The sequence below is a fragment of the Terrapene carolina genome, unplaced genomic scaffold (genome assembly GCF_002925995.2).
Source record: "Terrapene carolina triunguis isolate 2854851 unplaced genomic scaffold, T_m_triunguis-2.0 Scaffold172, whole genome shotgun sequence".
NCBI classification, from domain to species: domain Eukaryota; kingdom Metazoa; phylum Chordata; order Testudines; family Emydidae; genus Terrapene; species Terrapene triunguis.
In genome coordinates, this window is record NW_020664523.1 from 1059938 (window position 1) to 1084146 (window position 24209).

Consider the following 24209-nt stretch of genomic DNA (forward strand, 5'->3'; position numbering starts at 1 on the left):
CCGCACTTTCAACTCCGATGCACTAGCCAGCTACACAGGAAAAGCCCCGGGAACTTTTGAATTTCATTTCCTGTTTGGTCAGCATGGCGAGCTCAGCAGCACAGGTGACCATGCAGTCCCCCCAGAATCGCAAACGAGCTCCAGCATGGAGCGAACGGGAGACACTGGATCTGATTGCTGTATGGGGAGAAGAATCTGTGTAGGCAGAACTCCGATCAAAAAGAAGAAATGCTAATATATATGCCAAAATTGCACAGGGCATGATGGACAGAGGCTACAACAGGGACACACAGCAGTGCCGCATGAAAGTCAAGGAGCTCAGGCAAGCCTACCAAAAGACAAAGGAGGCAAACGGTTGCTCTGGGTCATAGCCCCATACATGCCGCTTCTATGATCAGCTGCATGGCATTCTAGGGAGGGACCATACCACTACCCCACCACTGTCCGTGGACAACTGCAAGGGGGGAGTCTCACGCAACATGGAGGAGGATTTTGTGGATGAGGAAGAGGAGGAGGAGAATGCACAGCAGGCAAGCGGTGAATCCATTCTCCCCAGCAGCCAGGACCTTTTCATTACCCTGAAGCCAATACCCTCCCAAGGCAGGATCCCCGACCCTGAAGGCAGAGAAGGCCCCTCTGGTGAGTGCACATTTGTAACTACAGTACAGGGTTTAAAAGCAATAGTGTTTAATGTTTGATTTGCCCTGAAGACTTGGGATGCATTCGCAGCCAGTACAGCTACTGGAAAAGTCTGTTAACATGTCTGGGGATGGAGGGGGAATCCTCCAGGGACATCTCCATGAAGGTCTCCTGGAGATACTCTGAAACCTTTGCAGAAGGTTTCTGGGGAGGGCTGCCTTATTTCATCCTCCACAGTAGGACACGTTACCACGCCAAGCCAGTAGCGAGTAGTCTGGAATCATTGCAGCATAAAGCATGCCAGTGAATGGTCCTGGGTTTTGGTCGCATTCAAGCAACATTCAGTCTATATCTTTCTGTGTTAACCTCAGGGGAGTGATATCATTCATGGTGACCTGGTTGAAACAGGGGAATTTTTGTAAGGGAACAGTAAAGGGACCCTGTTCATGCTGGGCTGTTTGTGCTTAGCTAAAAGGGATCATCCCTGAGAACATAGGCGCCAACTTGTCCCGGTGGGTGCTCGCGCCCACCCGCCCCCACCCCCGACTCCACCCTTTCCCCGCCCCTGCCCCACCCCCATTCCAACCCCTTCCCCAAAGTCCCCGCCCCAACTCCGCCCCCTCCCAGCCCCTATTGGACCCCTTCCCCAAATCCCCGCCACGGCCCCGCCTCTTCCCCGAGTGTGCTGCATTCTCCCTCCTCCCCCCTCCCTCCCAGCCGCGCGAAACAACTGTTTCGCAGCACAAGCGCTGGGAGCGAGGGGGGAAAAGCGGGCATGTGGCACGCTTGGGGAGGAGGCGAAGGTGAGCTGGGCAGGTGGGGAGCTGCCGGTGGGTGCTGAGCACCCACCAATTTTTTCCCGTGGTGGGGTGAGGGGTGAAGGGATCATCCCAAATAGCCACACGGAGGGGTGGGGGAAGGTGTGTGCTGCACATCCACCCGAAAACCGCAGCCCCTCCTTTTAAATGGCAAACCCAACCGACATTGCTAGCTATGGGAAAGGAGGGCGCTGCAGTTTGAAAACATTCTCACATGTTATGAAGGCATTAGAAGCCAAACCTGTGCACCCTTTGGCTTACCATGGCTGCCTGGAAACCGAATTCTGTTGCCCAGCCGTGTGTGATGTGTCACCATACTGGCAGGTGCTCAATATAAAAGGCAAAATGCAACCTTGTACCTAAGTACATGTGTTGTCTGCTGTGAATTGCATGATTCACTGTGAAAGAGTCTCCCTTTTGTTCTCAGAAATGTATCATCTTAAATTTTACTCTCCCTTTTTATCCCCCCGCAGGTGCAAATGTTTCTATGCTCCCCCTATCTCGCTGTCCCTGAGGTTATCACAGATTAGAAGGCGAAAAAAACGCACTTGCGATGACATGTTTTCCGAGCTCATGCAGTCCTCCCGCACTGATAGGGCACAGCTGAATGCATGGAGGCATTCAGTGGCAGAGTCCAGGAAAGCATTAAGTGAGCGTGATAAGAGGCAGGATGCAATGCTGAGGCTAATGGGGAAGCAAACGGACATGCTCAGGCGTCTGGTGGAGCTGCAGGAAACCCAACAAGAGCACAGACCACCGCTGCATCCACTGTACAACTGCCTGCCCTCCTCCCCAAGTTCCATATCCTCCTTACCCAGACGCCCAAGAACGCGGCGGGGGAGGCTCCGGGCACCCAGCCACGCCACTCCACTCCAGAGGATGGCCCAAGCAACAGAAGGCTGTCATTCAAACAGTTTTGATTTGTAGTGTGGCTACAATAAGCAATGTGGCCTTGTCCTTCCCTCTTCCCCTCCTCCCCCATCCCACCCCACCCAGGCTACCTTATCAATTATCTTCCCTTTTTTTTAATTAATAAAGAAAGAATGCATGGTTTCAAAACAATAGTGATATTATTTCCTTTGCCAGCTGTGATCGAAAGGGGGAGGATGGTTGGCTTACAGGGAATTAAAATCAACAAAGGGGGTGGGTTTTCATCAAGGAGGAACACACACAACTGTCACACCGTAGCCTGGCCAGTCATGAAACTGGTTTTCAAAGCCTCTCTAATGCGCAGCGCGCCTATCTGTGCTCTTCTAATCACCCTGGTGTCTGGCTGTTCAAAACTGGCAGCCAGGCGATTTGCCTCAACCTCCCACTCTGCCATAAATGTCTCCCCCTTACTCTCACAGATATTATGGCGCACAGAGCAAGCAGTAATAACAATGGGAATATTGGTTGCGCTGAGGTCTAACCTAGTCAGCAAACAGCGCTAGCGAGCTTTTAAACATCCAAAGGCACATTCTACCACCATTCTGCACTTGCTCAGCCTATAGTTGAACTGCTCCTTACTACTATCCAAGCTGCCTGTGTATGGCTTCATGAGCCATGAGAGCAAGGGGTAGGCTGGGTCTCCAAGGATAACTATTGGCATTTCAACATCCCCAACAGTAATTTTCTGGTCTGGGAAGTAAGTCCCTTCTTGCAGCTGCTCAAACAGCCCAGAGTTCCTAAAGATGCGAGCGTCATGCACCTTTCCCAGCCATCCCACGTTGATGTCGGTGAAACGTCCCTTGTGATCCACCAGTGCTTGCAGCACCATTGAGAAGTACCCCTTGTGGTTTATGTACTGGTTGGCAAGGTGGTCCGGTGCCAAGATAGGGATATGCGTTCCGACTATTGCCCCACCACAGTTAGGGAATCCCATTGCAGCAAAGCCATCCAGTATGACCTGCACATTTCCGAGAGTCACTACCCTTGATAGCAGAACCTCAGTGATTGCATTGGCTACTTGAATCACAGCAGTCCCCACAGTATATTTGCCCACTCCAAATTGATTCCTGACTGACCGGTAGCACTCAGGCGTTGCAAGCTTCCACAGGGCTATTGCCACTCGCTTCTCAACTGTCAGGGCAGCTCTCATCTTGATATTCCTGCACTTCAGGGTGGGGAAAAGAAACTCACAGAGTTCCAGGAAAGTGGCCTTACGCAGCAAAAGTTTCACAGCCACTGGGAATCATCCCTGCAACACTATGTGGTCCCACCAGTCTGTGCTTGTTTGCCTGGCCCAGAATCGGCATTCCACTATATCAACCAGCCCCACTGCCGCCATGATGTCCCAATTGCCACATCCCGTGCTTTCAGGAAGGTCTGTGTCCATGTTCTCCTCACAATCGTCCTCGTGCTGCCGTTTCTTAGCCAGGTTCTGCACATACTGCAGTATAATGTGCAAGGTGTTTACAATGCTCGCAACAGCAGCAGTGAGCTGAGCGGGCTCCATGCTTGCCGTGCTATGGCGTCTGCACGGGTAACCCAGGAAAAAAGGCGCGAAATGATTGTCTGCAGTTGCTTTCATGAAGGGAGGGAGGGGAGACTGACGACATGTACCCAAAACCACCCGCGACAATGTTTTTGCCCCATCAGGCATTGGAAGCTTAACTCAGAATTCCAATGGGCAGCAGAGACAGCGGGAACTGTGGGATAGCTTCCCACAGTGCACCACTCCGTGAGTCGATGCTAGCTACGGTAGTGAGGATGCACTCCACCGACTTAATGCGCTTAGTGGGGACATACACAATCGACTGTATAAAATCGATTTCTAAAAATTGACTTCTATAAAATCGACCTAATTTCATAGTGTAGACATACCCTTAGTTGCTTATCCTGGTTACTAACAACTGATGGTTGCTACCAGCTGGTGACTGTTTGGTAGCTCATGGGGAAGGAAGTACAAGGGAAGGGACGGGCATGACAGGGCCTGTCTGAGGTCTGTGTTTCTCAGCAGGGAAGGGGCTGGGTGCTATGGGGAAAAGGGGAGGGAATGGAGCCAGCTGGGGAGGAGATGGGTCTGTGGACTGTCACATATGGGAGGAGAGTGGGCAAAGTCTATGGCAATAGCTTGGCATGTGTGTTATCCATCAGGCCAGAGAAATGGAAACAGAGGCATAGTCTGGGGACCTGGGCCATGGAAGGACCAGGACCACCCCCAAACTAGATGTGGAGGGGGCAAAGGTGGATTTATGCCTAGATCCTGGGGCAACCAGGGGACAGTCCAGCCCTGGCACAACCTAGAGCAGCCTCGGTGCTGTTCTGCCTTATGTCTTGGAGGCCATTCTGTCAGCTGGAGATCACTGAAGAGCAGCAGCATTCTGGCCATGGCACTTTCACTGGCTGCACCCCTGTGTTCACAGAGCCCAAGAATTCCCCTGGGCTGGGCAGATCACAGATCAGCCCGTTAAGTCAGAGTAGCCCAGCGCAGCCAGAGCGGGGGCAGGATCTGGCTTTCTTTCCTCTGATTCCCAGTTTGGGTGTTGAGGAGGGGCTCAAGGGTTGCCCTACCCTAAATTGCTTGGACTCCCAGGAGGCCTCAGCTCTGCTTGAGGGTTTGATCTGGTCCCGGCTCCCGGTGAGCAGATGTCCCCCTTGACAAGCTGTGCAGGTTTGTGTTGTTAGTGGTGTGGGAGGCCAAAGAGTGGGAGTGCCTTAGCGATGCCCATCAACACGCTTTGGTGGGCCTGCAAAACCCCCATCTAGGCTCCAGCTGTGCACCTGAGTACTATCCAAGGCCCCATGCATGCCCGTTGCGTGGCTATTTATGGCTATCCAGACTCAGAGTGATGTGATCTCAGCTTCCTGTGGCTCTTTGAGAGTTAGTCCAACAGCCAAAAGCCCAAACCCTTGCCCCATCCCAGTCACGTGGCCTCAGGTCAGAACAGGGGAAGCAGATTAGTGGGTTTTTTTAGCCCCAATGATCTCTCAGTGGTAAATAAACCAGTTCTGATAGCAGGTGAGGGCACAGGATGGGAATTGGCCTGGTCAATTATTAAACAAAGCATATTGAATCATTTTGACCAGAGATGGTGCAATATGCTGGGTCTGTTCAGTCCCAGCTCCAAGCCCAGCTCTGGTGTGTGCTGAAGAGTTGGTCCAGTGGGCTCTGGGTTTGGCCTTTTCAAATGCAAGCCATAGGTATGGGAAAGAAAGGCTTGGTCTATGCCCCCCACCCTCCAACCCTGTCCCCACAGCGAGTCCCCAGCTAAGGCAAGGACCCTTCCTTACAGGACACGCTCTCTTCTGTGTTGTTGGCAGCTTCTCCTCTGGAAAGTGACTGTAGAAACAGCTCTTGCACAGCTCTGTCCCAATGCGTGGCAGAGGCAGTGCTGCTCCCTGTAGCTGTCAACCGGGCAGAGTCAGCACAGCTAGAGCCAGGGAGCCAGAGTCTAGCCTGGCTCGCCATCACCTTCATTACATAAATCACCTGGATACGTTCCAAGTGTGGGGGGAGACTGTGACCTCGGGGCAGCTGGTGAGCTTTGTCCCTGAAGCCCACGGCATTGCCCAGGGAGCACCATCAGAAGGTGAGGGGGCTCCCTGGCTGTCATCAAGGACAGACTCCAGCCCGACCTGCGGAGCATTTCAGGGGGGCCATGTCATTGCTGTCCCGGTGTCGGATGCTGGGTGGGAAGGCCTTGGCGATCGTATCACTCCTGAAAGCTGCCAGGGCACCTCTCTGAGGGTCAGCCAGCCCTCAGCTAATGACAGGAATGGGAGTCCACAGTCCCAGGGCCAGATTCTGCCCTTAGTGACACAGCTGCAAATCCCGAGCAAGTGATGCTACACAGCAGAGTCTGGCCCTGGGCTGCATCAATGCAAAGGCCAGTTGGGTCCTTTCACATCCAGGAGTGGAGCTCTGTGCAGTGCTAGGTCTGTAATGGGTATGTTGAATGGGGAAAGAGCAGGGACATGGCCATGGGGAGAATCATAGAATATCAGGGTTGGAAGGGACCTCAGGAGGTCATCTAGTCCAACCCCCTGCTCAAAGCAGGACCCATTCCCAACTAAATCATCCCAGCCAGGGCTTTGTCAAGCCGGGCCTTAAAAACCTCCAAGGACGGAGATTCCACCACCTCCCTAGGTAAAGCATTCCAGTGCTTCACCACCCCCTAGTGAAATAGTGTTTCCTAATATCCAACCTAGACCTCCCCGACTGCAACTTGAGACCATTGCTCCTTGTTCTGTCATCTGCCACCACTGAGAACAGCTGAGCTCCATCCTCTTTGGAACCCCCCCTCAGGTAGTTGAAAGCAGCTATCAAATCCCCCTCATTCTTCTCTTCTGGAGACTAAACAATCCCAGTTCCCTCAGCCTCTCCTCATAAGTCATGTGCTCCAGACCCCTAATCATTTTTGTTGCCCTCCGCTGGACTCTTTCCAATATTTCCACATCCTTCTTGTAGTGTGGGGCCCAAAACTGGACACAGTACTCCAGATGAGGCCTCACCAATGTTGCATAAAGGGGAACGATCACGTCCCTCGATCTGCTGGCAATGCCCCTACTTATACAGCCCAAAATGCCATTAGCCTTCTTGGCAACAAGAGCACACTGTTGACTCATATCCAGCTTCTCATCCACTGTGACCCCTAGGTCCTTTTCTGCAGAACTGCTACCTAGCCATTTGGTCCCTAGTCTGTAGCAGTGCATAGGATTCTTCCGTCCTAAGTGCAGGACTCTGCACTTGTCCTTGTTGAACCTCATCAGGTTTCTTTTGGCCCAATCCTCTAATTTGTCTAGGTCCCTCTGTATCTGATCCCTACCCTCCAGCGTATCTACCACGCCTCCCAGTTTAGTGTCATCTGCAAACTTGCTGAGAGTGCAGTCCACACCATCCTCCAGATCATTAATAAAGATATTAAACAAAACCGGCCCCAGGACCGACCCTTGGGGCACTCTTTTTCTAAATAATAATTAATGGAGATATCCCATCTCCTAGAAATGGAAGGGACCTTGAAAGGTCATCGAGTCCAGCCCCATGCCTTCACTAGCAGGACCAAGTACAGATTTTGCCCCAAATCCCCAAGTGGCCCCTTCAAGGACTGAACTCACAACCCTGGGTTTAGCAGGCCAATGCTCAAACCACTGAGCTAGCCCTCCCCCCAGCTGAGCTGCAGGTGGCATACTCTGCCCTCTGGGGTAAGGAACGTGCTGCCAGGAAGTGCCACGCTGGGGCAGCACAGCAGACTCCTGCACTGCAGCGAGAATGGCATCATGGGCCCTCGGGATGGAGCACCTGGAGATCGGGCAGGAGCACCGCCAGCTTTTCTGCCGCCCTAGGCGGCGGAAGGTCCCGCCCCAAAATGCTGCCCCCCACAGAGGCGGCGGAAGGTCCCGCCGCCAAAATACCGCCGCGGTTGCCGCCCCCCAAATTGTAGTGCCCTAGGCGACCGCCTAGGTCGCCTAATGGGTTGCGCCGGCCCTGAGATCGGGTATCACATGGTGCCCAGCCACCCAACCATCCGTCTTGTAGATGGATGAAATGGCCTTCAACCTGCTGTTTGCTACAGGCCATTTAGTCCTGTATCCCTGCCTAGGGGAGGACAGGCAGGGTCACACTGAGCAGGACTGGGTTCTGGATTTCCTGGGGGCCTTGGGATGCTAGGTCATGACTCAGCATCGTGTGGTGATGTTGCATCTCTACAAAGTAACTTTTCCTCAGGAGGCTGCTACTCAGTGCCCATCTTAGCAGGGTGGGTGGGCACCGCCATGCACAGGGGTCATGGGAGTTCAGTTCCAGCACTACCTGCCCATTGGGCTACGTGGCTGGGGCAGCAGCAGAGCTTCTCCAAACCACATGACCCTGACCCAGAGAGGGAAGCCCAGTGGCAGGTGTTCAGGATCAGCTGGGATACTCAGCTGAAGAGCTGGAGGTACCCCTGGCCCAGGCCATGGCAGGACCACTTTTGGGCCAGGCAAAACCTAGGGGGTGCTGCAACCCTGCATGCCAGGTCACACAGCCACTCACAGATTTGGAGGGGATGGACATAGGGGTTCACAGGTTCAAGCTGCTGGGGCAGAGGTGGCAGCTCCTGAGAGGGGAAGAGGAGAGTTGGGGGGAACCAACGGTCCCCAACTTGAAATGGCTCTCTGTAGCCCTGACTGGACTCTACCCCTTTCAGCTGCACCCTGGGGTCTGGTTTGTGGCCCATAGGTAGCAGGTGGGTGGGTGGGCTCCTGGATTAGCATCAATGTGCTGCTAAATTAGCAGCTCACTTTAGAAACACCTGTTGCCTTCCAATGGCCAATACTCTTGGGCCTCCTGAACTAGCACGGGTGGTGGCAGCTCCCCACCAGCTGGGCTCTCAGATGAGCTGCTGGAAATGCCAGCTCAGTCCACAGCTGCCCCTGTAGCACTCAGGGCCCAGCATGCTGCCCTGGCCCAGGGATTCCACATGCTACGCTGAGGAAGGTTTGGGGGGTTTAAGCCATGTTTGACCTTTCACCCAGCATCAACCCCTATGTTGTTAGCCTAATTGCACTGATTAATTCCAGCTTGGGAACTGGCTGATCAAAGTCAGTTAAAGTGGCAAACCAAACCTGGGTCAGGTCTCTGGCCTGTGTTCTGCAGGTTAGACAGATGATCACAAGGGTCCCGTATGGCCTTACAATCTATTAACTCTATCCCACCCAGCAACCTTTCCTGAGCCTCTGTGCAAGGGGAGGGGGATGCGGAGCTGGGCACCCCTTGTGCCCCTGGCAGTAAGTAATGCCCTAGGGAATCACACCAGCTTCCACCAGGTCAGAGCTGGGTCCATTGTCTCTAATTCCTCTTTGTGTGACAGTCACCCTGAGTTGGCCCAGCAGCCGTTGTGCTGGGAGCTGCACACACAGCTAGTGAGAGACAGGCTCTGCCCCAAAGAGCTCATGGGCTAAATAGACAAGGGGCGGGAGGGAAAACTGAGGCACAGAGCAGCAACAGGACTTGCCTGAGGTCACCCAGCAGCAGAGCTGGGACTAGAATCCAGCTATCTAGGTGCCTGGCCCAGTACCTGCTCTTCTAGGCCTCACTGGTTCTGTTATAGCCTGGAGAGCATGCAGAGCCTGATCCTGCTGCAGTCACCGAAGCACTGCCCCCCAGACTCCCTGGCCTGATGTGGCCATTGGCCCTGCACTGGGAGAACAGGGCCAGGGCCAGTGGCTGAGGGGGCAGGTATGCTCAGTGATATGGAGTCCAGGAGCACTCGGGCTGTGTGCTGGGGGCCAAGTCTTCCTTGCCCCGCTGGGTCGCTCAGCTGTGTGCCCCCCACGGTGGATCCTCATCTCTCCGGGTTGCAAGGGGCTGATTGGGTAGCTGGCCTGGAGCCTTGTGGATTCAGCCATAGGGGGAGGGATAGCGGGGGCTGGATAAAAGGCAGGGGCGAGGGAGTTACCAAACAGCAGGCACCTGTCAAATATTTGATCACAGGAGAGACGGGTGCCAGGAAACCCAGGGGGACGGAGGAAGCACATAGGAGCCCAGGGCTAGTGGCTGGTGTGTGCTGGGTGGGTAGCACCAGGACCGTAACCACACTTGCCCCCTTCCCCAGCCACAAACAGAGGCAGCATGGCCAGCGGGCTCCCCTCTGTGCTGTGGGGTGCAGGCATCAGGAGGGCACTGCTCATCTGCGTCCTGCTGCTGCTGCTCAGCTCCTGGCAGGTGAGTTTGGTCTGTTTGCACAGAGCATGGGGGATCAAGGGCTGAGTGTTGCTCGGGGGACACCAGCGTGAATCTGGAGCCACTCTAGCTCTGCAGTGGAGCAGGCTGCCCTGGAAAGGGCTCACCAGGTATTAATATCAATGTGCACGTTGGGTGATTGCCAAGGGAGAGCATCGCCACCTGCCCCCAGCCCGGAGCTTAGTCAGAGGCTTAGACCCACACAGAGAGCCAGAGCCTCAGTGGGTGAGGTGGGCACAGGGTGCTATAGGCCTGGGCACTGCTTAAAGGGACTATTCCTCTGCTGTCACGGTGGGGAGAACACATGGGTGAAGCGCAGTGCAAGGAGGGATGGCTCCCCAAGCCAGGGATTCTCAGCATGTGGCCCCAGCACCCTTCAACAGCAGGGCGTAGGGGAGAGGGGGCCACCCAGCAGGAACTGGAACTGAGGAAGCTGTTGCCAGAATGGAGAAGCTGGAGCGCCACAAATGCTGAACTCCTTTGTATTTACACCAGTGCCACTGAGTGAGAGCAGGATGGGGCCCACTCAGATATTTATCTACAGGCATTTCTATGGGACTGATCTCCAGAGAGTCCCAGTGCTGTGCAGCCCCACACCCATCAGGGAGGGCAATACTGTTAGCCCCATGTTACAGTGAAAACTGAGGCACAGATTGGGGAGGGGACTTGCTGGGTCACCCAGGGAGTTTGACTGAGGCAGGGGTTGAATCCAGAACTCCCAGCACCTGCTCTAAGCACAGACCATCCAGGCAGGCTCACACAGGGACCTGGATAACCAGGCACACGCTCCCCCAGTCTGGCTGCAGTTTTACCCAGGGATCCTCAGCAAACAGCAGCACAGAGCTCAGACAGCCCCTTAAGGCTCCCTCTGCTTTCCCTGGGACTGGCCAATAGAAGCAGGAAGCCTTGACAGCCTCACTCAGCCTGAGGCCAGGGGTTCTCTTGGGGTTCCAAGTCACTGCAGCAGGACCCAGGAGTTTTGACTACCTGCAAAGATATTGCATGAGGGTCTGGTGCTGTGAACCCAGCTCCTTTTCCCAGACTGCTTCTCCCACAGGGCACTATTGGATCCTACCTGTGCCTGTGAGAGACTGTACTTTATGGGCTTTCCACATACAGTTCTGCTGGTAACCCTCAATCCTGACCCACAGCCCCCTGCTAACCCAGCCCTGGGCTTCTGGCAGGCACAGCTCTGCAGGTGCCCCTTAATCCCGACCCATAGCCCATTGCTATTCCAGCCTTGGACTCCCCCATGACAACTCTGCCAGTGCCCCTCAATCCCAACCTGCAGCCCCCTGCTATTCCAGTCCTGAGCTTCTCACCCATCTCTGCTGATGTCATAGAATCATAGAAGATTAGGGTTGGAAAAGACCTCAGGAGGTCATCTAGTCCAACCCAATGCTCAAAGCAGGACCAACACCAACTAAATTATCCCAGCCAAGGCTTTGTCAAGACAGTCCTTAAAAACCTCTAAGGATGGAGATTCCACCATCTCCCTACGTAACCCATTCCAGTCCTTCACCACCCTCCTAGTGAAATAGTGTTTCCTAATATCCAACCTAGACCTCCCCTACTGCAACTTGAGACCATTGCTCCTTATTCTGTCATCTGCCACCACTGAGAACAGCTGAGCTCCATCCTCTTTGGAACCCTCCTTCAGGTAGTGAAGGCTGCTATCAAATCCCCCCTCACTCTTCTCTTCTGCAGATTAAACAAGCCCAGTTCCCTCAACCTCTCCTCGTAAATCATGTGCCCCAGTCCCCTAATGGTTTTCGTTGCCTTCCGCTGGACTCTCTCCAATTTGTCCACATCCTTTCTGTAGTGGGGGGCCCAAAACTGGACACAATACTGCAGATGTAGCCTGACCAGTTCCGAATAGAAGGGAATAATCACTTCCCTCGATCTGCTGGCAATGCTCCTACTAATGTAGCCCAATATGCCATTAGCCTTCTTGGCAACAAGGGCACACTGCTGACTCATATCCAGTTTCTCATCCACTGTAATCCCCAGGTCCTTTTCTGCAGAACTGCTGCTTAGCCAGTCGGTCTCCAGCCTGTAGCAGTGCATGGGATTCTTCCATCCTAAGTGCAGGACTCTGCATTTGTCCTTGTTGAACCTCATCAGATTTCTTTTGGCCCAATCCTCCAATTTGTCTAGGTCACTTGGACCTTATCCCTACCATCCAGCGTATCTACCTTTCCCCTCAGCTTAGTGTCATCCGCAAACTTGCTTAGGGTGCAATCTATCCCATCATCCAGATCATTAATAAAGATGTTGAACAAAACTGGCCTCAGGACCAACCCCTGGGGCACTCCACTTGATACCAGCTGCCAACTTGACATCAAGCTGTTGATCACTATCCGTTGAGCTGACAATCTAGCCAGCTTTCTATCCACCTTATAGTCCATTCATCCAATCCATACTTTTTTAACTTGCTGGCAAGAATACTGTGGGAGACCATATCAAAAGCTTTGCTAAAGTCAAGATATATCATGTCCACTGCTTTCCCCATATCCACTTATCTCATCATAGAAGGTAATCAGGTTTGTCAGGCATGACTTGCCCTTGGTGAATCCATGTTGACTGTCCCTCCATCGTGGCCTGAAATGGGGCATGGAGCTCAGAGTTTAGAAAGACTAAGAAGCCATGCAGATGGGAGGGGATGGGACAGGAATGGGAACTGCTCCTGCAACGGGGCTTAACTAAGGAAAGCTCATAGCCCAGTTTGTCCAGACTAGGGGTCGGCAACCTACGGCACGCGTGCCAAACAAGCCGATTTTGAGTGGCACGCTTCTGCCTGCCGCAGTCCCGGCCCCCAGTCCCACTCAGCCCCCCCACCCACTGCTCTCCCCTGCGGGGGCAGGAGGCAGAAGCTTGGTCCTGCGGCAGCCAAGCTTCCCCCCTCCCCCACTTCTTCCCCCAGCCTGGTGCTTTCCTGCCCCTCCTTCTCTCCTTCCCTGTGCCGATCAGCTGATGGCCCTTGTGAGGGGGAGGGGGAGGAGTGGCAGCATGCTCGCTACTCTGTAGAGGAGGCAGAAAAGAGGTAGGGACGGGGCCTTGGGGAAGGGGATGGAACAGGGCATATCCCTTCCAGCCCCCTGCCATGAGCCGCTGAGGGCAGGGGGCTGGGAGCACCCCCACAAGCCGAGCACCCCAGCCCTCTGCCCTGACCCCTGAACCTCCCCCCACCCCCACTGCCCTCTGCCCTGACCCCTGCACCCCCCCCACACACCCAGCCTTCTGCCCTGCACCCCCCACGCCCCCACTGCCCTCTGCCGACCCCTGAACCCCCCCACACACCCAGCCTTCTGCCCTGCACCCCCACAGCCCCCATCCCTCTGCCCTGACCTCTGAACCCCCCCACACCCCCAGTCCTCTGCCCTGACCCCTGAACCCCCCCCCCAGGGGTACTGGCTGCCGGCCCCTTGCCAGCCGGCGTCCTGGCCGCAGGCCCCGCTCAGCCCCCTGCCGGCCTAGGTGAACAGAACCCCAGGCTGGCAGCGGGCTGAGCAGGCTGGCGGTGTAAAATCAGCATTTTAATTTAATTTTAAATGAAGCTTCTTAAACATTTTGAAAACCTTGTTTACTTTACATACAACAATAGTTTAGTTATATAATATAGACTTATAGAGAGAGACCTTCTAAAAAACATTAAAATGTATTACTGGCACGCGAAACCTTAAATTAAAGTGAATAAATGAAGACTTGGCACACCACTTCTGAAAGGTTGCCTACCCCTGGTCCAGACTATTCCCCCATTCCCGCTCTGACCTATCTGCCTTTCCTCCTGCTGAGCAACTCCACACTGGGGCTACATCCTCAATGCCGGTATTTAGATGACTAACTCCCCTTACTACCTTTGAGGCTCTGGGTGCATGTGTATGGATCAGCGCCACGTGTCGGGGTCTCCCCATACAGGGCAGGTCCATGCCCACACTCCCAATGCAAGGCACTTTGAAGTGGCGAGTGAATCCTGGCCTAGCGCTGTGAGTGGCCTCCTGTCCAAGGGTCCCAGCAGAGAGACAGCTCCTCATCCTTGAGAAGAGATGGGTCCACCTGACCGAGAAGGGGAAGAGCAACTTTCTTTGTGCACCAGCTCGCCACCCTAGGGAGAAGGGTTTTAAATGAGGTTGTAAGGGGGCAGGTGATAAAAGCTCACAGGTCAGTACCCACCTTAAGAGAGGGTTAGATTTTGGGGGAACATGGAAAATTACAACAAGGTCATAAAAACAACAAGAGGGAAAAGAGTGGGGGAATCTGCTTGACATCTTAGATGTCTGTACCCAAATGAAAGGCATATGGGGAATAAACAGGAAGAATTGGAAGTATTAATTTATAAGGTAAATTATTCCTTAATAGGCACCACAGAGACTTGGGGGGATAATCTCATGACAGGAATATTGGTATAGAGGGGTACAACTTGTTGAGGAAGGACAGGCAGGGTAAAAAGGGAGGAGGGGTTGCATTGTACATCAAGAATATATGCACTTGCTCTGAGGTCAAGAAGGAGGTGAGAGGCAGACCAGTTAAGAGCCTTGGGGTAAAGATAAATAGGGTAAAAAACAGGAACTACATCATGGTAGGGGTCTGCTACAGACCACCAAATCAGGAAGAGAAGGTGGATGAGTCATTTCTAGAACAAATAACAGAATATCCAGCACGCAAGCCCTGGTAGTAATGGGGGATTTTAACTATGCAGACATCTGTAGGAAAAGTGATATGGCAAAACAACAAATTTCCAATAAGTTCTTCGAGTGTGTTAGGGATGACTTCTTGTTTCAGAAAGTGGAGGAAGTAACCAGGGAGACAGCTATTTTAGACTTGATTCTGCCCAACAGGGAGGAACTGGCAGTGAATCTCAAGGTGGAAGGCAATTTGGGTGAAAGTGATCATGAAATGATAGATTTCATGATTCTAAGGAAAGGAAGCATGAGTAGGGTCACCAACCCTCCAGCGTTGTCCTGGAGTCTCCAGGAATTAATCTTTAATTAATCTTTAGAGATTATGTCATGTGGTGAAACCTCCAGGAATATGTCCAACCAAAATTGGCAAACCTGAGCATGAGAGCAGCAGAATAAGGACATTGGGCTTCAAAAAAACAGACTTTAACAAACTCAAAGAACTGGCAGGTAAGGTCCTGTGGGAAAACAGAATTCAGCAGAGCTGCCAGTTTCTCAGGGAGACAATATTAAAGGCACAATTGCAAAGTATCCCAATGCGAAGGAAAGATAGGAAGAACAGGAAGAGGTCAATATGGTTCCATCAGCTCTTTCATGACCTGAAAATCAAAAAGGAATCCTACAAAAAGTGGAAACATGGACAAATTGCTAAGGAGAAACAAAACATGTAGGAATAAAATCAGAAAGGCTAAGGCACAAAATGAGTTACAACTAGCAAGGAACATATAGGGCAATAAGGAGAGACTCTTTAAATACATTAGGGTAGGGGTGGGTAAACGTTTTGGCCTGAGCATATGGGTATGGAAATTGTATGAAGGGCCATGAATGCTCACAAAATTAACAATTCAGTGATGTAGAGTTTATTTCTGTTTAATAAAGATACATTAGGATGTTTCGTTGAAAAATGGTGACTCAAATTGTACTCCTTGAACACTATGATGCTCCCCTGACTGCTGCCCTTATTTCAAACTGCTGTTTTACAAGATTGCACGCACTGTGAAAAAACTGGGCCCTCTCTGTAGCCTGGATTTGTCGGACGTCAGTGCCCCTGTCAATTTTGAACCATAGCACTCTAGCCCAGAGCCCATATGGATGGACAAGAGGAGGCAGAGAGACTCACTTGTAACTTTATGCCCCACCCTCCTCCCCAAAATGGCGTATTTGAAGCAGTGCGGTGAAGTTGCACCTGCAGTGTGGCTCTGTGTGTGCAGAAAGATGGTAGAATTGTGAGTCGGGGGCTGAGGAGTGCCAGGATAAAAAGGTCTGCGGGGCCAGAGGCAGCATTAGGGGCAGGAGAAAGATGAAGGAAAATGTAGGTCCTCTACTTGGCAGGGAAGGAGATTTAATAACTGATGACATCAAGAAAGCTGAGCTGTTTAATGCCTATTTTGCTTCAATCTTTACTAAAAAGTTTAATGGTGAACAGATGCTCGACATAATATTAACAAGGAGGAAGGAATGCAAGTCAAATAGGGGAAGAACGGGTTAAAGAATATTTGAATGTTAGATGTATTAATGTCAACAAGGCCTGATGAAATTCATCCTGGGGTACTTAAGGAACTAGCTGAAGCAATCTTGGAACCACTAGCAATTATCTTTGAGGCCCCAAAAGACTGGAGAAGGGCAAATATACCTCTATCTGTCTTTAAAAAGGGGAACAAAGAGGACCAGGGAATTATAGACCAGTCAGTTTAACATCAGTACCTGAAAGATATTGGAACAAATTATTAAACAATCAGTTTGTAAGCACCAGGAGGATAATACGGTTATAAGGAATAGCCAGCATGGATTTGTCTAGAACAAATCATGTCAAATGAACCTAGTTTCCTTCTTTGACAGGATTACTGGTGTAATGCATGGGGGAACCAGTAGATGTGATATATCTTGACATTAGTAAGGCTTTTGATAAGTCCCACATGATATTCTCATAAGCAAACTAGGGAGATTTGGTCTAGATGAAATTACTGTAAGGTGGGTGCACAACTGATTGATAGACTACTCAGGGACTAGTTATCAATGGATAGTAGTCACACTGGGAGGGTGTATCTAGTGAGGTCCCACATGAGTCAGTCCTGGGTCCAGTGCTATTCAATGTTTTCAGTAATGGAGTGGATAGTATGCTTATAAAATATGTAGCTGACACCAAACTGGGGTGAGGGATTGCAAGTATTTGGAGAACAGGATTAGAATTCAAAATGATCTCGACAAATTGGAGAACTGGTCTGAATTCAACAGGATGAAATTCAATAAAGACAAGTGCAAAGTACTACACGTAGGAAAAATCAAAAGCACAACTACAACATGGGGAATAAGTGGCTAGGTAGTAGTACTGCTGAAAATGATCTGGCACTTATACTGGATCACAAATTGAATATGAGACAATGAAGTGATGCAGCTGTGAAAAAGGCCAATACTCTGGGTGTATTAACAGGAGTGTCATATGTAAGATATGGGAGGTAATTGTCCTATTCCACTTGGCACTGGTGAGGCCTTAGCTGTACGGTGTCCAGTACAAATTGTCCAGGAGAAATTGGAGAGAGTCCAGAGGAGAGCAACCAAAATGATAAAAGGTTCAGAACACCTGACCTATGAGGAAAGGTTAAAAACCTGGGCATGTTTAGTCTTGAGAAAAGAAGACTGAGGGGAAACCTGATCACAGTCTTCAGATACATTCAGGACTGTTTGTGGTGTTTAGATGCTGCATGTGATTATTAGAACTGGGAGCACTGGCTGTTGGGAGTCTGAAAGGACAGGAAACAGGAAGGAGGGGGGAGGAGTTGAGGAGGCTGGGAGAGTTACAGAGTGTGCAGCTACAGCTTGGAGAAGAGATTTCCACTGTAAATAAAGTTCTGTTGAAGCTGTTAATACTTTGCTTGGTGGATACAACATTTTGGCGACGAGGATGGATCTTCTGCCTCTGAACCCCCCTGCACCCTTTCTGCAAAGCCCAGGTGAGCCTCCAATTGCTTTTACTGCCTGGAACCGTATGTTTGAGACTTATCTGCTTGCAATCAGTGCTACAGAGATTTCTGAAGTAAGAAAGAGTGCTCTGCTAATCCACTGCCTTGGAGCAGAAGGGCAGCGTATATTTTACACTTTTCCCCTTGCAGATGATAAATATGAGACTGCACTCACTGCATTAAAGAACTTTTTTGTGCCAAAAGTGAATGTAGTAGCTAATCGCTACAGATTTCGCCAGCGTGAGCAGAAACCAGGGGAGACTATAATGCAGTATATGGCTTCCCTGAGGAGTCTGATTGTAACTTGTGACTTTGGGAATATGGCAGATGAGATGATTAGAGACCAGCTCATTGAGAAAACAACAATGCTTCATGTAAGAGAACGCTTACTTCTAGAACCACAACTTACACTAGAAAAAGCAATAACCATTGCTACTCAGATTGAGTCAGCTACAGCTGAAGCCAAAATAATGAGCCAGGGTACAGGAGGCCCAGTCCAGGCTGTGACTCCTTTGCAGAAAAGTTCACTATCACTGCAGACAAACAATTGCAAAAGGAAAACTAATGAAAAGCCACTGAATCAGCAAATGCAAAATACAGTAAAAGCATGCTTTCGCTGTGGATTCCCACAACATCTTGCAAGCTACACAGGATGTCCAGCAAAAGTAGCTCAGTGCAATCATTGCAAAAAGATTAGGCATTTTGCTAAAGTATGTCGCAGTAGCCAGTTCAATCAACAGGTGCATGCAGTTACAATACCAGATGTTACTGTGCTGAGTGTAGACAAAATCACTACTGCACATATTCCAGAACAGATAAAGTGCACTGTAAATGTTTCTGCCATACCCTCAGGCAAATCACACTCTATTCAGCTAATGTTGGACACTGGCTCAGCAGTATCTATACTACCTGATTCCATCTATTTGCATTACTTTAAAGATGTGCCTCTTACTGAACCCAAACTTCACTTGGTATGCTATTTGAAAAACCATATTCCAGTACATGGCTGCTTGCCAGCAATAGTTACTTTTGGTGATCGCTGTGTAACTGCGGAATTCTACATTGTTCACAAAGGCACTCCTATCCTTGGCAGAGATTTATTAGCTGCTTTAAATCTCAGGGTAGTTAATGGACGAATTGATCTTCCTCAGTAAAGCACTCTTGCGGTACACACACCAGTTTCAGCTGGGACCCAACTCCAGGTTGAGGAGAAACTCGGCTGTGCTTCTGGGTTTCTGCATAAAGTTAAAATGCGGAATAATGTGTTGCCTGTACGACAGAAATTACGGCGCTTACCATTTTCAGTCAGGGAAGTTGTTTCAGAGGAACTTAGAAAACTTGTTCAAAACGACATTATTGAAGAGATTAACTCCTCGGAATGGGTTTCACCTATAGTAGTGACGCAGAAGAAGGGTGGAGACATTCGCCTTTGTGTGGACTTAAGGGAGCCAAATAAAGCTATTGTGATTGACAGCCATCCTCTTCCTCACATAGAGGAAGTATTTGCAGAACTCCGTGGAGCAAAGATGTTTTCTACTCTTGATTTGCAGAGCGCATACCACCAGGTTATGTTGCATGAAGATAGCAGAGACCTCACAGCATTTATTACACATGAGGGACTATTTCGTTTTAAACGTGTTCCATACGGTCTCGCATCAGCCCCAAGTGCCTTTCAAAAAATGATGTCATTGATTCTGAAGAATCAACATGGAGTTCAGTGCCATTTGGATGATATTATTGTGTTTGGAAATACTACTGAGGAGCATGACAATAACCTGCAGTCTGTACTAAACTGCATCAGCAAAGCAGGCCTCAAGCTCAATAGGTACAAATGCAAATTTAGACAAACTGAACTCTCCTTTCTGGGGCATACAATTTCACAGGCTGGACTAAAACCTGATCCAGATCGTATCCTGGCAATTTCAAATGCTCCTCCTCCAACAGATTTGCAAACCTTACGTTCCTTCTTGGGTCTTACCTCCTGGTATGCAAAATTCATTCCCAATTATGCTTCTGTCATTGAACCATTACGAGAATTACTACGGAGAAGTTCAACCTTAGTGTGGACAATGGATGCACAAGTTAGTTTCGAAAGGGTGAAAGACTTGATTGTACATAGTCCAGTACTTGCATTATTCAGTCCCGCATTGCCCACAATTGTAACTACTGATGCTTCTGATTATGGACTTGGGGCTGTCCTCACACAACTTCATGAGGACAACACAGAGAGGACTGTTGCATTTGCTTCAAGGACACTAAGTAATGCTGAGAGAAAATATTCTACAGTTGAAAAAGAAGCACTTGCTTGTGTCTGGGCTACAGAAAAATGGAGAACTTACCTGTGGGGCTGCACGTTCAAGTTGCGCACAGACCACAGCCCTTTGACAACGTTGCTCACCACGAAAGGACTGGGAAGAGCAGGATATCGTATTGCTAGATGGTCTGCAAGACTACTTTCTTTCAATTATGAACTGGAATATAAGCCTGGAAACAAAAATGTGGTAGCTGATTGCCTTTCTCGCATGCCTTTGCCTTCACCAGATGGTCCACTGGAGGATGAGGATGTAGTAGTTGCGCTTATTACAAGCACTCTTACTGCAGTTACAAGAGAACAATTTCAAGCTGCTTGTTCAGCATGTCCAATTCAACAAAAATTACGGGAATTTCTGACAAAGAGATGGCCCAGTAACCCTAAAAACCTTGACCCAGTTTTGCTGCCTTATTTTAGAATTCGGGATGAACTTTCTTTGCTCGATGGCTGTGTGCTACGAGGTACACACCGGCTACTTGTGCCAGAAGAATTACAGTCAAAATTCATACACCTGGCACACGATACTCATCAAGGAATTGTCAGAACCAAACAACGACTATGGGATCTGTATTGGTGGCCAGGGATGGACTCTCAAACTGAAGCACTCATAAAATCCTGTGTCACTTGCCAAATGCATGATAAGACAGCAGTGACATGTACCCCTCCATTACAGCCTGTTCCTCTTCCTGAATCTGCATGGGGAAAAAGTGGCGATTGACATTGTAGGACCCTTTGATACTGCTTCACTTGACTGTCGTTATGCCATCACTTTAATAGACTATTTCAGCAAATGGCCTGAGGTGGCGTTTACATCGCAAATTTCTTCTGCTACAGTAATTAAGTTCCTCTCTTCAGTTTTTAGCCAGGAAGGTAACCCCAAAGAACTGGTTTCAGATAATGGTAGTCAATTTACTTCCCTGGAGTTTGAAACTTTTCTAGCAGAGAGGAACATTTTACACAGGAGGTCATCCCTATATTACCCTCAAGCCAATGGGGAAATCGAACGGTTTAACAGAAGTTTGAAAGAGAGTTTGCAAACAGCTAAACTGGAAGGGTGATTGTGGATACCCTTCACTACTGATTTCTTGCAAGCATACCGGGCTACACGACATGCCACAACGCAAAGATCACCCGCAGAGTTACTTCATGGGAAACAGATGACTACTAAACTGAACATTGCTGGATTGTTAAAGGCACGACCTGATGCCCCACACAAGGATGATGTGAGAAAGACAGTTGAACAGAACCAAGCAAAGTCTAAGGCTTTCACAGACAAACGGTGGGGTGCTAAGGAACCAAAGTTTGAGTGTGGTTCCTTTGTTAGAATACGAAAACCTGGAATCTTACGCAAAGGGGACCATAAATTCACAGCTCCTCTTAAAATCATAGAGAAGAAGGGACCTTACACCTATCGACTTTCTGATGGGCGGGTATGGAATGCTTCTTATCTTGCACCTGCCTATGCACCAAGAGGAGATTATGCCAACACCCAGTCTGCATTGGATGACTTCACTGTAGAACCAACACAACAAGACATTGCACTGGAACCGGGGCTTGAGAGACGGCCTGTCAGACTCAGACGACCACCTGCCTGGACTAAAGACTATGTTATGTAGTATCTACAGTGTTTTCAGTGTAATATTCCTGCCAACAGTATAGTGACTTGTTTCATATTTGTTCCTGTGGTTAGAACAACAATGTTTATTTTAATTTGGAAAGTTTCTTAAGAGAGGAGGGAATGTGGTATTTAGATGCTGCATGTGATTATTAGAACTGGGAGCACTGGCTGTTGGGAGTCTGAAAGGACAGGAAACAGGAAGGAGGGGGGAGGAGTTGAGGAGGCTGGGAGAGTTACAGAGTGTGCAGCTACAGCTTGGAGAAGAGACTTCCACTGTAAATAAAGTTCCGTTGAAGTTGTTAATACTTTGCTTGGTGGATACAACACTGTTCTAAAGAGGACAGGGATCAATTGTTCTCCATGTCCGCTGAAGGTAGGACAAGCAGCAATAGGCTTAATCTGCAGCAAGGGAGATTTAGGAAGAACTTTCTAACTCTCAGGGTAGTTAAGCTCCAGAATCAGCTTCCAAGGGAGGTTGTGGGATCCTCGTGCCACAGAGTGCACCTCAGCTTGTGCCTCATTGCCTGGCCCATTGGAGTGGAGCCTTACTCACAGCAAATGCACTGGCCATAGCTTTGGGTATCTTTAATCTTTAGATTCCAACCAAGCATTACAACAGTACAGGCATGTTGGGAGCAGTCTCCCACCCAGCTTTCTCTCCACACCCAGCTCCCTCTCTGCACTCCCCCACTTTACTTGCTGTTTTCCACATTATAGATCTTCTCCTTATTGAGCTAATTACATCATTAGCCTCACTATTGCCCCCAAGTGTCAACAATCCCCACCATAACAAGCTAATTGACCCAATTAAGCCTGTAATCTCTGTTAGGCAGTTGCCTAAGTGAGTAGGTGCTACAGCCAGCACTCTGTCACACCCCAGGGTGTTTAAGAGCAGGCTGGACAAACACTGCCAGGGATGGTCTAGGTTCACTTGGTCCTGCCCCAGTGCTGGGGGCTGGACTAGATGACCTCTCAGGATCCCTTCTAGACCTATATTGCTATGATTCTCACCCTTTGCTCGTATAGGGACCATGGCCAGAAATCCCAGCCAAGTGGATAATGCTGGAGCCCACTGCTGCCCATGCTGGGACCATCTTGCTCCCTCCCTGTCTGACTGTGAGGCCACAGGGAGATCTGGCCCATCCCACCAGCATCAATGGGACTCTCACAGCAGGGGCTGCTGGATGGTGACCCCAGCCACAGAGACAGAGCTGCACTGCAGGGTCGTGGCCAGCATGGTCCCTCCCACCTGCTTCTTACTGCCACCTGGGATCTCTTCCTCTACCATGCTGCTGGAGCCCAGCCCCACCACCCTGCAAGTCCTAGCCCTGGGGCTGGGGTGAGACTGATCTGTGGGCTTAAGAGACACACAATACATACCCCTCTGCAGCTCCAGGGGGAGCTCTCACCCAGTCAAGAGGCATTGCTGTCTAGTAGAGCAGAGAAGGAGAGGACTCCTGGGTCCTATTCATGGCCCTGACACTGCTTCCATGTGTGTCCCTACATGAGTGGCTTTGATCCCTCTGTGCCTCAGTTCCCTATCTGTTACACGGGGTGATGGGCATGGGGGCAGGACTTTGGGCACCAATATGTGAGGCTCTCTGAGATGCCAGAGCCAAGTGCTTCCCCCGGAGAGCCCTGTATTGCCCCACATCATCATGGATTGAACATCATAACTAGCCTCCAGGTGGCTGGGGCTGACCAAGGGTCTTTCAGACGGGGAACTCCCTGCACGCCCCATCTGCTGGCTCTCTCCACACCACAGCCAAGGTCTGATCCAGCTGCCTTGATGTTAGATCCCCACAATGGCCATTGGGGTCTGCTCGCCAGGCTGGGCGTTAGAGGACAGGTGATGACTGAGGAGGAGGAGGTCCCTGTACTGAGCTGGGAGGGCATGGGGCTGTGCCCTCCTGAACTTCTCCCTGCCCCACCCCAGCCTGGGCCTTGGAATGCCAGGTGGCCACCTCTTATGTTGGTGCTTCTCCCATTCCAGCTCTCCTTGTCCCAGGGCCTCTGGATCACAAAGCCCATGCTGTGACTGGCCCGCCCCATTGTGGAGTGTAGTGCTGACCTGATGCCAGTCCCAGAGGAGTTGGGGGACGGAGGTGAGCCCTAGCAACTCCCTCTGTGGGACTGACCAGCCCTCTCATGTCACTCTAGGGAACATCAGGTCCTGCCGGGAGCAGGATATTGCTCAGCGCCACAGCCAGCCAGGTCTCCTCCCCACCTGCCATTCTCAAGTCAGGCCCTGATGGGGGACCCGCACGCCACCGGGCAGTCAGGATGACGCCCTTCTGGAGGATGGTGGGCAGCAAACCACTGGGAGCCTACTGCCAGCACGGCCTGGAGTGCAGCACCAAGATGTGCAGGTGAGTCTGGAGCTCCGGGGGAGCGCTACTATTCCAGCTCTGGGCTATCCACCCCACTCTGCTGGTGCCCCTCAATCCCAACCTGCAGCTCCCTCCTAACCCAGCCCTGGGCTCCCCACATGCACAGCTCTGCTGGTGCCCCTCAGTCCCGAGCCACAGCCCCCTTCTATT

The 24209-nt window shown here is 50.7% G+C and overlaps 1 protein-coding gene across 1 annotated transcript in view; it reads left to right on the forward strand.

The window, feature by feature from the left end:
• The first annotated feature begins 9888 nt into the window (after positions 1–9888).
• Positions 9889–24209, forward strand: part of LOC113406973 (liver-expressed antimicrobial peptide 2) — a 15230-nt gene continuing 909 nt past the window's right edge. The window contains exons 1-2 of the mRNA XM_026653940.2: positions 9889–10083; positions 23830–24038. Coding sequence (XP_026509725.1) covers positions 9991–10083; positions 23830–24038 — 302 coding nt within the window. The 5' untranslated portion in view covers positions 9889–9990. The remainder of the gene's footprint in view (positions 10084–23829; positions 24039–24209) is intronic.